The 12,567-nt window shown below is 46.6% G+C and overlaps 1 protein-coding gene across 3 annotated transcripts in view; it reads right to left on the bottom strand.

Moving 5' to 3' along the window:
• Window positions 1–1,965: 1,965 nt before the first annotated feature.
• The window catches only part of LOC128757673 (major histocompatibility complex class I-related gene protein-like), a 57,586-nt gene continuing 46,984 nt past the window's right edge, over window positions 1,966–12,567 (bottom strand). For 2 of the 3 annotated variants that reach the window (XM_053863147.1, XM_053863149.1), the window contains exons 5-13: window positions 4,127–4,283; window positions 3,669–3,773; window positions 3,558–3,575; window positions 3,388–3,447; window positions 2,833–2,961; window positions 2,722–2,739; window positions 2,552–2,611; window positions 2,396–2,443; window positions 1,966–2,223 (exon numbers count right to left, since the gene is read on the bottom strand). In XM_053863147.1, coding sequence (XP_053719122.1) covers window positions 2,219–2,223; window positions 2,396–2,443; window positions 2,552–2,611; window positions 2,722–2,739; window positions 2,833–2,961; window positions 3,388–3,447; window positions 3,558–3,575; window positions 3,669–3,773; window positions 4,127–4,283 — 600 coding nt within the window. In that variant the 3' untranslated portion in view covers window positions 1,966–2,218. Of the gene's footprint in view, window positions 2,224–2,395; window positions 2,444–2,551; window positions 2,612–2,721; window positions 2,740–2,832; window positions 2,962–3,387; window positions 3,448–3,557; window positions 3,576–3,668; window positions 3,774–4,126; window positions 4,424–5,997; window positions 6,277–8,548; window positions 8,816–9,440; window positions 9,617–12,567 lie in introns of those variants that run through there. The other variant, XM_053863148.1, reaches the window with a different exon arrangement.

Below are 12,567 nucleotides of genomic sequence, written 5' to 3'. Positions count from 1 at the left end.
TACAAGTTCCCTTTGAATCGGCCTTGAAAATATAGGTTTTCCTCGTATATTACATTTTGCATTTGTGATTGGCGGCTCTGTCGAGACGTCATCCGTGATGCCTTCAAGGGACGCGCTTCTGCTTGGCTCATCTAACCACTTGGTGAATGTGAGTAAAATATCTAAACGGGGATCAAAATTCATGTGGTTCTATTTATTTAATCCAGAGGCAGAGCCTTCATATATATTTTGTTTGAATGAATGAATGTTTAAATACGTGGACGTTTAGAAAACAGATCAACAGCTGATACAACTGTTGCTTATCTTGCATAAATATATGAAAGGAGATGTACAAAACTGTAGACACTTAGCTTGTAGTAAGAGAAAGAATCATGACAATTTTTTTTTTTATTAATCCTTGTCAGCTGAGTCAAACAGCTGCCCAGGAGACTCCTGCATCTGAAAGTGTCACTGTGGCAACAGCTACTGAGTTCATTCATCTCTGTTGTGTGTCTGTTGTGTGTTTACACATTACAATATACATGATGTTTACAGCTTCGTTTTTTTAAAAAGCCAGCCAGTCCTTGGCCGCTGGGCTGGGGGTGGGGTTATGGGCTGGGAGCGTGGCTTTGGACACCCTGTTTCAAAATCCTGGCTAAAAGCCTGCTCGTGACATGTTTTCTGAGGCTCCCACTTGGTCTCCTCACTGTCACCTTCATGTTTCACAGGTCCCATAAAAAGTGGTCACCAATGAAGCCACAGGCAGAATTCTGACTCCACCTCGGTGTTTTCCTTTTCAAACTCATCTGATCCAAACGTCACCTCACCGGTCCATCTGGTTACAGCTGACTTAGTAAAGTCACAGTGGAGTCTATAAATAGCCAACAAAGGTTTTCTCCGCCAGACGAGGTCAAACTAGGCCGATGACTGAGCTCAGCAGGAGCACGACTGACTAACAAGGCCTGCTCTGACATGCTCCCCTGCTGAGGCAAAGCTATGAAGAGTCTGGACCATGTGACCTAACAAGTACAGCATCCAAACACCAGCCACTCATGACTGACGCTGTGAACCAGTCCAACCAGTTTTGTTCCTCCAACTGTTTGTTCTGATGAAGCTATCATTTATCAGACCAAACACTTCCAAACCTCCAGCAACACAACAAAGATGGCTTCATTTGTGAGGTTTCTACTTTCCCCGAAGGTTTGATCTCAAATCTGAAGGCTTGTGTGCACTTTCCTCCAGCGAGGGCGCCATCTCCCACACCTTCTGAAGGTTGAAGGCCAAGGGAGGAGCGGGAGATTTGAGTCCAAACTCAACCAAAATGGACAACAGGAGTTTTGGTTTGGAATGTTTTTGTTCCTATTCAGATTTCCAAACCCAATTTTCCCAATAGTTTCAGACAAAACAGCAAAGAGAAAATAAAATTCAACAGCAGTCTGCTGGGAGGAAAACAGAGTTGTTCTTCAGCACTTAGTAGTTCGACATTTTTATTCTAGTTTCTTGGCGTTCAATGTACCACCTTTCTTCATCAATAAAATAATGAATAACTTTTGAAAGTTTGGTTGTGGGAGCCGATGACAGTGAGTGTGTTTCCTCATAACTGGTGTCCAGATCTGGTCCCAGATGAAGCCTGAAGCCTGAGGCTGGTTCAACATCACACTCTGGTTTGACTCTGAGGCCTCACTGCTGAGAGCTGCAGGACACTTGGGGGAACCATCCACCGGACCTTCATCCTATTCGGCAGAGAAACAAAGCAGGTCCGGAATGACCGCGAGGGAAACAGTTCATGACAGACCTGTCAGTTCACATAAAGTGGAGAATAGATGATAAAAACAAATTCAACACAAAGTGCCACATTGCCAACGCTGCAAACTCATGTTTTCTCTTCCTCCAGTGAGTCTTTGGTGACTCGTTCACTCTGACGTGTCCTTCACATGAACAACATCCTCAAAGTCTCTTCACATAAAGGAGGGATTCAAGACTCAGTCAGATTTTGGGGTGAGTTTATTGAAGCATCACACAAGCGGCTGAAGCTTCAGTGCAAAAGAAAAGAGGAGAGAAAACCCAAACATTCCCCAAATATACAAAAAGAGGGTCCACGACCTCTGACCCTCTTCCCCAGCTGAAGCTCGGCTCAAGTTCACTGCTGCACGACAAGAATCCAAACCCCTGGAGCTGAGTTGATCACAGATGGAGGCTCCAGGTGATGGATCAGGGAGGGTGATGTCATCCAAGTGACTCACTCTGGGAAGGAAGAGAGAGAATCTGGACTGAACAACTGGAGGAAGCAGAGGAAACAGTCTTGTTGTTCATGGGTGAAATGTTCCTGCTCCAGCATCACATGACCTTCACTCAGCTGGAGAAGAAGTCACCATGAATGAAGGGAAGACTTCCTCACCACACACATCTCACTCACCCTGACCTCCATCTTGGGGAGACACCAGTTGATCAGAAGCACTGGGAGCTGAAACAGAGGAAACAATGTGAGCTCCTCAATCTAAGCTGCAATGGCTTCCAGAAACTGAGGAGAAAAAAACACCTGAAGCTCAAAGGTCCACGAGAGCTCACTCACCAGGAGCAGGAGGGCGTGTGTCCGGCTTCAGTGGCAGATCCTCCTCAGGGGTGTTGTTGGCTGAAACAAGAGAGTTGATCTGAGCTCACAGTCTGATCACACAGGAACCATCACTGCAGTCAAGGAGGATCAGTGGATGGTGGTGATGACAGTGAAGCAGCTGTACTTACAAGATGGAGGAGCTTTGGCTGGAATGAGAAGAACAACAGGCTGGTTACTGTCAGGAACATGACAGGACTCACAAGACAACAACTGCTGAGCATCTGTGTGTGACTCCTCACCAGTTCTTCTTCTGTAGACGAAGAACCCAGCAACCTTCCAACCAAGTACGACCACAGCTGCCACCACAGCTCCGACGATTGTCTGAGGACCACCTTTTGCCTCCCGCTGGTCATGTTTTCCTGGAGACACTATGACAAAACAGCATCACGTCAGAGTGTGGCTTCACACAGGCCACAAGTTGAAAGACTTTGGAAATGAAGGTTGAAACAATGTGAGCTCCTCACTCTCAGTTGCAATGGCTTCCAAAGACTGAGGAGAAAAAACTTTGTCTTCTTTTCACAGTCAACTCCTTTGATGGACAACAGACTCAGGAGGCTGTTTCAGTTCAAGACTCCACAGAGACATGACATCTCAGGTTTGACTTGGAAACAGCCTTCAGTCTCCTCCTCTCACCTTCTCCATGTTCTCTCAGCTCCTCTCTGCTCATTCTGACCATCACTGCCATCTCAGTCAACACCTGCTGACCTCAGCAGTTGTGTGTCTCTCACTCACACGTCACAAGATGAAGGTCCTGACTGAAGCTGAAGCTCAAACGTCCACAAGAGCTCACTTACCAGGAGCAGGAGGGCGTGTCTCCGACTTCAGAGGCAGATCCTCCTTGGAGGTGTTGTTGGCTGAAACAAGAGAGTTGATCTGAGCTCACAGCCTGATCACACAGGAACCATCACTGCAGTCAAGGAGGATCAGTGGATGGTGGTGATGACAGTGAAGCAGCTGTACTTACAAGATGGAGGAGCTTTGGCTGGAAGGAGAAGAACAACAGGCTGGTTACTGTCAGGAACATGACAGGATTCACGAGACAATAATCGCTGAGCATCTTTGTGTGACTCCTCACCAGTTCTTCTTCTTCTGTAGACGAAGAACCCAGCAACCATCAGACCAAGTACGACCACAGCGGCCACCACAGCTCCGACGATGAGCCCCAGGTTCAGGTCGGGCTCTGGAGACACGATGACAAAACAGCATCACCAAGTCAGAGTGTGGCTTCACACAGGTCACAAGGTGAAAGACTTTGGACATGAAGGTTGAAACAATGTGGGAGGCTCAGTCCAGATCCAGGTTTCTGATCAAGTCTGTGATGAAAGCAACACACTCCAACAGCTGGACAACATTCATCTTCAGTCACACAACACACTTGGAGAAGGTGCTGGGACACTAAGAAGACCCCCTAAATGAGGAGGTGGAACTGGTCCTCAGCTAGAATGAGGAAGTCCTGCTGCTCTCCAGACTCAGCTCTTCACTTCTACGGTGAGACCATGTGACCTGCTGAGAACAAAGATGGAGGAACCTTACTGTTGGTCCAGATGTCTTCTTTCCTCAGCGGGGTCACCATGTCCTCCTTCACACCAGCCAGCTGGAACACACAGCTGTACCTCCCCCAGTCCACGGACGGGTCCGACAGTCTGAGCTCGGCCGTCATCTGGAAGGTTCCGTCAGGGTTGGGAAGAACCTCTCCCACGTCCACGTCTTTGTGAAGCTCCTCTCCATCTTTGGTCCAGAACAACACGGCTGTTTCGGGGAAAAAACCTGTGGCGTGGCAGACGATTGGAGAGGTGGGCTTCTTCTGGAGGAGAGCCACTCTTGGAAGCTCTGGTGACGACAGAAGATCCAGGCTCAGACGAGTTCTCTACACCAGTGACACCAGGACCTTCTTCACAGTGTTGCTGAGTCATGCTCTGACAATTCTCTGCCTCACAATCTTGTGGACTGAAGTTGTGTGTCAGTGTGTGAAAAGTGCTACACTGAGGTGTGAAGTCAGACGGTGATGGAGAGTGCTGTGTTGTGCTGCTTCAGTGGCTCTGAAAGTGCCACTGCTGTCTTTGCCTGGGTCTCAGTTAGTGCTGTGTTTTAAAAAATCGATTTTCTGATTCTGAATCGATTCATACATCAATTCCATAAAATCGATTCGTAGGTCCAAAGATCGGATTAATTAATTTACGTTTTAACACATGTTCTCCGTGTGAAGTCTAACCCCTTTGACGACCTCACGAATCACGTGACGCGACATCACCCAGAGCTCCTTTCCAAGCCATCCACCGGGCCACAACAAATGAAACTTGAGCGAACTCTACCACGAGCAGGTAATTCTGCACGCTCTGTCAAAATAACTGAAGCGATTGCGGGCTTCATTTGCAAAGATATGCGCCCGTCTTCCATCGTTGAAAACGAGGGCTTCAGGCGGCTAATGAAAGCAACAGAGCCTCACTACGTTACGGTGTCTCGCAAACGTCTGTTATCCCAAACATGCACCAGTCAGTAAAAGAACACGTGAAAAGTAAGCTTCAGTCAGCAGTCAGGTGGGCATCACAAGTGATACGTGGACATCTTCACAATCTTACGCGAGTCTGACAACTCACTATATTGATGAGGAGTGGAACCTCTTGTCGTACGTACTACAGACCACAGAGAACTGTTTACATACTGCGCAATGACCGTCAGGTTGCTGTGAAGTCAGTCACCAGCACTCTGTTTACATTTTCAGTGGCTGAGAATATCTTTTTTTCATTTTGATAATAACATAAAAATGCACTAGTATTAAACGGCAGCATCTTTTGGGTGAATTTTTAATGTACTATTTCTAATAATGCACCAGTCCCATGAGCAGTCACATCTGGCCTTCTATGTCTGGATCTTTATTATCATTTACTATGAATCCTTCATTCATTTCCTGTTGAATGTCAATATGATACTAGTATTAATACGTTGCATAACTTGTCATGTGATTATGGCAACAGCTCAGAAAATGGTTTAAATACTAACCTGAATCGAGATTGGATCGGATCGAATTGAATCGAATTGAATCGTGATAATCGATTCTAAGTCATGAGAATCGGAATCGAATCGATTCTTGAAATTAGAATCGATACCCAGCCCTAGTGAAGAAACATCTCCAGAGACTCACATGTCAACGTTCAGTGACGACTGACGACAAGAAAAGAAAGTCATGCAGCAGTGATCTGAAGGAGGAAAGTCCAGACTGAGGTGGAGTCAGAGAGAAAGTCTTTGCTTCCCATTGTCAAACACTGGTCCCAGCCAGCAAGGGGAACAGGCTCCCGCAGCAGTCCATCACGGACACACACAGACAGGAAGGCAGTCACAAGCACATTCATGTTTGGAGAGTCAGGAGAGGAAGAGGCAGTGAAGCCTCAGGTCATGTGACCTACCTGTTCTCAGCAGGCGGCTCTTGCCGTGGTGCAGATACCTCTTCAGCCACTCAGGACACTCCCTGGTGAAGTAGTGCTGGAGATATTTGTTATAACTCTCTTCTCTGTCCCACATGTGTTTGGTGATGGCAGCCTTTGGGTTTGCAGCGATCCATGTCAGAGTCTTCAGGTCGAACGCGATGAAGTCTTCTCCATCATAAGCAAACTGGTGATAACCTCTGACCAGTCCGGTCTCATCGTCCCACTCACAGCCGTACATCTTCTGAAAAGTGTGAACCCCTGAGAGAGAAGAGCAGCAGAGTGAGAGCTGTTCACTCTCAAAATGACACCCCACAAAAAAAGCGCAATATTGTCCACATTGACATTGACATTGGTATTTGTACACACATGGCTGAGTGCTTTACTGTGTACATGAGTGTGTGGTGATGGATCTGTGTGAGCAGGTGTGTGTCTCTGTGTGTCTGGACATGTGTCTTCATGTGTTCACTCATCTGCGTGTCGACTGCTGGAGGTGTGTGTGTGTTATGTGTCTGTGTCTGGAGCTGCAACAGTGCGGCAGCTGTGTTTCACTCCGCTTCAGTCATGTGACCCAAACTCTCCAGGTGAAGTGGTGAACAAGTGTTTGAGTGACTTGAGCCCAAAACAGGATCTGAGTTGAAAAGCCTGATGTTTCAGTGGGAATCTTCCGCTTCAGTCAGGAGCCACAGAAAGTGTGAATCAAGAGCGTCATGTGAAGAAGAAGCTGAAGGTCCTGGACTCTCAGAAGTGAGAGCAGACAGATCCTCCTCTGACAAGCTCGATCACAGCTGATGTTTCATCTGTCACTTCCAGCTCACCTCTGATTCCAGCTGCACCAACTCTCCAGCTGCTCTTTCCTGCTTTAGAAAGCTCCAGCTGTTCTCACAGACTTTAGACTGGAGACCAAACTGTGGCCCCACCAGCACCACTTCAGAAGAGAAACCATCTGAAGAGACTGAAGGCTTCAAATCCCACGTGTCTCTGCTTCTTTTCCTTCAAACACTTCCTCAGAATCTCTCACTTTCATCACATTAGCTTCACTTTATTTTGCCTCCACTGACTCATTTTTAACTCCTTCACCAGTGAAACACTTTGACCTCTGAAGGTCACAGAGCTGACCTTGAACACTTGATCATTTCGGTTCTTCAGGTCTCTCATCTCTTCTTTTTCTCTGAATCACATGAGCTGAGCTTGTGGAGTCCAAATCCAGCCCTTGTTCTCCAGGCTCCGCTTCATAACCCTCCTCCACTCCACGTCCTGACATGACAGTAGATGTTCCCAGTGTTGAGGGCCTCAAGAGAGCAGCTCTTCATGAGGCCTGTTGGGCCCCTGAAGAGCTGGAGCCTGCTGTAGGACCATGAAGAGCCTCAGTCTCAATGCTTGGGAGAGAGTTCTGCTGAGGTCATCAAATCAAAACCATCCATCTCCTTCACAGCAGGAGAAGATGGAGAGAAGAGCAACGTCAGTGCAGATGTTGATGACTTCATCCAAAACAGCTCCTTCTACTGTTGCTGAGAGGTTTTCACTGAACAAGCAGAAGCTCACAGCAGCATCCTGACTCAGTCCTCCACTTCACCTCCCCAAATCAACTCAAGTGTTGAGGATGTTTGGACTCAGTGGGAGGGAGAGAAGCTTCCACTGGAACCAGTGAAGATCAAGAGATCCAGAGGTTCTTTAAGGAAGTGAAGACTGAGTGGATTCTGTCTCATGTTGCTGTGTTTGTTCAGTCCAAGTCTCTGATGTTTAGAAGCAGCAGCTGTTTCTAATGTCACTGAGAAATCAATGGCAAGTCAGGTGGGGCCTCTTTACAGTGGAGTGAGATGGGAACTAGTGACCCTGAGACAGAAGCTCTTGGACCATGTGACGGCTTCTGACCTGACCTGTGTTCCTGCTTGCTTTCCTGACAAACTAGGAGGCAGCAGTGAGTTGGGAGTCTCAGCATCTGAACCTGACGTCTCCCCAAAGCTCTTTGAGGAGCAACAGGTGGTGTCTTCCTCTGTTCCACCTCTGCTTCAGCAGGTGTTCAGAAGTGAGGAAACATCTGAGCCTTCATGCAGAATGGAAGGTCAAAGGTCTAAACTGCAGCTGAGAGGAGAACCTTGTTCCTGATGAGAAGCTGAAGCCACATTGTTGTCTGCTGATCATCTGCTCAGCTCAGATCCTCAGGTTCCTCTGTTTGGATTCATCAGCACATCAGTGGCTGTGTGTGTGTGTGTAAACTTGTATAGCGACACTTGTGGGGACCAAGTCTTGAACACACAGCTCCTTGTGGTGACCTTTTGCTATTTGGGACTATTTGTGGGGACCCTTTGTCGGTCCCCACAAGGTTGAGTCTAAATTTCAGGATTATGACTTCAAAATAAGTGGGTGGTTATAATTGAATTTCAGTTTGGTTCAGAGTCCTGGTTCATGTGTTTTGGATGGTGAGGTCCATAGTGAGAGGCTGGGGAAAGGGGCATGGCAATGGAATGTACCCACAAAACATGAAAACATTACACATGTGTGTGTGTGTGATAGAAAGAGAAATTCAAACCTCCAGTTTGGTTGAATCGTGGTTTTAGAATTTCAATGTTGTTCTTAAAGACCTGCTGTACACCAAAGGAAAGCTGTGTGTTTCTCTCTAAATAACTTGGATCATCAGCGATGACTTGCTTCATCCAGTCCTGTTTGGTCTCAACTTTCCTGCTGTTGCTGTCGTAGTGAAGTATCTGAACGTCGTCCACCAAACCAACAACCACGAACTCAGGGAAGTTTGGAACTCCAGATGATGCAGTGTAAAAATACCTGAGTGAATGAAACACTGTGGAAAACAAGAGACAACATGTCAAATCCTCCAGGAGTCACAGCCAAAGCATTTCTCTGCTGACATGATGACGTCATCGTCCGTCTGAACACCACCGAGTGTTTATCACCGTCAGTGACGTCACACCACCAGAGAGCTGACGTCACCTTCAAGGACTGAGAGTCAACTGGAGCTAAATCCACACTCAGACACAGCAACACATCTGATGTGGAGGAAACACCAACACTCTCCAGTCTGTTAATGGAAATGAACAATGATATATTGACAAACACACGTTCATTTGTGAAGACCAAAATACAAGTTACAAATGTTAAATTTACACCTGGGGAGATCAAAACACATTTCTCTCTCCGATCGAGTTTGACTTTTTTTCCAAAATATTTATGACAAGGTCAGCGCTTAGTTGTGTGACGTTACAGACAGTCTGATGTCGCACGACGGAAGAAAGAAGCGCGTGTGAATGACTCTAATCCCCCCAAACACCACACAGCACATCATCGACGCTTCACTTCCTTCATGCTTGACTTTCTCCTCCTGAGTTCCTTCCAACATCGACACATCAAGCGGCTCCAGAGAAGCAGACCAACATTGACATGATGAAGCGACTTTGTTGCGCATTTACCTGCAGCAGCAGCGTGGATCTCCAGGAGGAACAGAAGAGCCAAAAGTCTCATCTTGACCCGATGATTCGGCGACCAAGGTCGCAATCTCCTCTCGGAGACGGGAAAGTGCGTGTGAACAGTCGAAGCTCCGACGAAGATAACAGGAAAACCAACAGAAAACGCAGGAGTGGCTCGAGCGCAGACGCTCTCGGCTCGTCTCCGCCTCCGTCCAGTCGAAACTGAACGTAAACTTCCAACCAACCCATTCAGTGAGCTGCGCGTGGTGAAGTGCTCGAAGAGTGTAGCGCCAAATATAGTGATCAATAATGAATTGTGTTTTAAGCCCAAAAAAATGATAATTGTGACAAAACTGTTGAATATAATGAAATATATATTCAGTATTTCCTAATATTCATTCGAGTTATTTTGCTGAATATCTGTGTATTTCACGTCCAAGATCATAAATAATAAACAAAAACATGATCACGTTAGACACCGTCGAGATCATGAGACAAAACATGAAGACATGAACTATCTGCCTCACCAACACTGAGTGAGGCTCACAGAGGCGTTCCTGAGCCAGATTGGAACTTAAATATTCATCTGTGAATCTGACGTCCACTGGCTTCTTTCTTCTCAAACTAATGAGGGCTCTGCTCCGAGTCACCGTCAGATGACACGTCTCTCATGAGGGAAAATCAATTCAGACACTTTGTCTTTCCATCATGACACGTCGCTCATGTTCACAGGGGAGGAGAGGAGCCAAGGTTCCTCTGTTACACATCACTTTCCGGCGTCCAGGACTCATGAAGCCGTCCATGGCGACCCTCAGGTCAGACACGGAGTGATGGTGACAGTGGAGTCCAGAGCCTCAGCAGGAAGACACTTGGGTGAAGCATCCATCAACTCCCACTAAAATCCAGACACCTGTGAACATGGAGAGAGAGAGAGCTCGATACCGACGGGTGTGACACTAACAAGCCCCTCAAAATCCTTTCTTTACTTTTATTTTCCTGCAAACACACGTCACTGTGAATGTAACAAGGAAAATAATGTCCGGCCACAGCCCTCAGCACCTCCACATATCATTTATACAGAACACATCAACACAATGATACGACCTCATCTCATCTTGTTGTTACATGGCAGGTGAACAGGTGAGACACAAAATACACTTCTTTAGACATCGCAGACAACATACAGTCTCACAATGACAACACAGCAGTCACACAATATACACACGCCACATTGGAAACTAAAGCCACAAACCACACAGAGCAGAGTTGCTGCAACAGGGAGGAGGAGGAGTCAAGATGGCGGCGTAAGCGCTGCCTCTGTATTTCAACTGAAAAACCAGGGTTTAAATGGGCGAATCTGTCGTCACTGAAGCGCATCACTCACCAAGACTCACCCAGACAGGTTTGCTGCCTGACAATTCTTATTTTCAACAAAGAAAGAAGAACAGCAGGAGGGAAGGAGCACAGCGACTCGCTTGTCACTATGCGAGATGCCAATGACGACGAAGGTACGTGTTGTACGGAGGAGGATTCTGACGACACGCACGGCTCTAAAAGCCACCATCGTCCTGAAGAGAAAACCAGTCATCACAGAAAAACATAATTTAAAAAATAATAATTATAAAATAACCGAGCGGATCGTAGTAGATGCCACCAATGCTACCCTGAAGGGAGTCGCGAAAGATGTTGGTTCTCCAGAGAGCAAATGAAGCACCATGTGAAAAAGGCCTGGAGCAGGAGAGACAGACGACGATGGTGGCTGAGGCTGAATGGTGTCCAGGAAGAGGAAGTTGTGGGAGAAGAAAGTGTCAACATCTTGGCAAAAGTTCTGTCCTTGACTGTGGAGCATCTGAAGAACACTGTGGATGTAGTTCACCGCCCAGGACCAAAGACGGACGGAGAGAGACCAAGACCAATCGTGCTACAGTTTTCAGTAAGGACTGTTCCAGATCTTGTGTGGGAGATGTTCAGAGAAGACACACCACTGGGGCCAGAGGTGGAGAGAGGCGAGAAGAAGAGGAGCGAAAGCTGATCTGAGGGAAGGGTACGCTGTCATCCACGGGCGTTGGGTGTTGGAGGACAATATTGTTTATATGTCAACAGGTTTGCAAACTCACTGGTCAAACTTACGAGCAGTTTCACCTCAATGTTTGTCAAAGTTCAAGTTACACATTTTCACGTGTTTCTCATCACATACAGAGTTCTGTTTGTCTAAAGACCTGACTGTTTCTCTGTTTGAAGGGGTTTTACTTTTAAGTGCAAACACAATCATTCATCCCAGCTTACACAGTGAACTATATTACTACTATATTGGTGTTCCACTGTTTTCTGTGAAATGTTTGTGGTTTAAGAAACTGCGTTTCTCTTCAGGAAACCCACTCAGCATTTTTGGAAAGGTCAATGAGGATGTGGTGACGTCTTCTGATCTCATGGTTCCACCAGAGCAGCAGGTGAGGTTGTCCTGGTTAAACAACTAAATGGTCAGATAATGAGGAGCATTGGAACACCATGATGACAAATACATTATAATGAAGGTTTACGGTTCCAATAGTGAGACCAAAAACAGAGGATTGTTCTGCAGCCTGTTATGACAGGGGTCATTTATGTTGTGTCCACCTTCCCCTAGACTGGGGACATAACAAGCCTAACTCCACAAGACAGTTTCCTCTTATTTCCTGGTTTCTGAAAAGCCTTGGATACCCTTGATCACACCTTCCTTTTTCAATTTTTGGGCCTTAAATTTACAAATGTTTGGTCATTGGTGAAGGCTGCCCAGTTCACCCCCTGTTGTTCATTCTGGCAGCAGAACTTACGGCAGTTCACCCCAAAACTGCACCAGACATTCATGGAATTGATGTGTTGGGCCGGAATTTCAACTGTCAGTTTGCTTGTGACACAGCACTTTTCTGAAGTAACAAACACATGGTCAGTAAAGTGACTGATAGAAGTAGTCTGTTCTCCAAAGCAGTGGTGTGAAGTTGCTACTTTGAAGCGTCAGTTAAGGCCTCTGCATGTTTGTGTGCCCGCTAAGACTCACCAACTCTCCTCTTCTCGACCAGTGCCTTCATGCGCTCTGACTCTGGTCGCTATGGTAACCTTTAAACATGCCTTCAAAGTACACCACATAACT

The sequence above is a fragment of the Synchiropus splendidus genome, chromosome 4 (assembly GCF_027744825.2).
Source record: "Synchiropus splendidus isolate RoL2022-P1 chromosome 4, RoL_Sspl_1.0, whole genome shotgun sequence".
NCBI classification, from domain to species: Eukaryota; Metazoa; Chordata; class Actinopteri; order Syngnathiformes; family Callionymidae; genus Synchiropus; species Synchiropus splendidus.
This window is presented reverse-complemented; position numbering and strand designations above follow the sequence as displayed.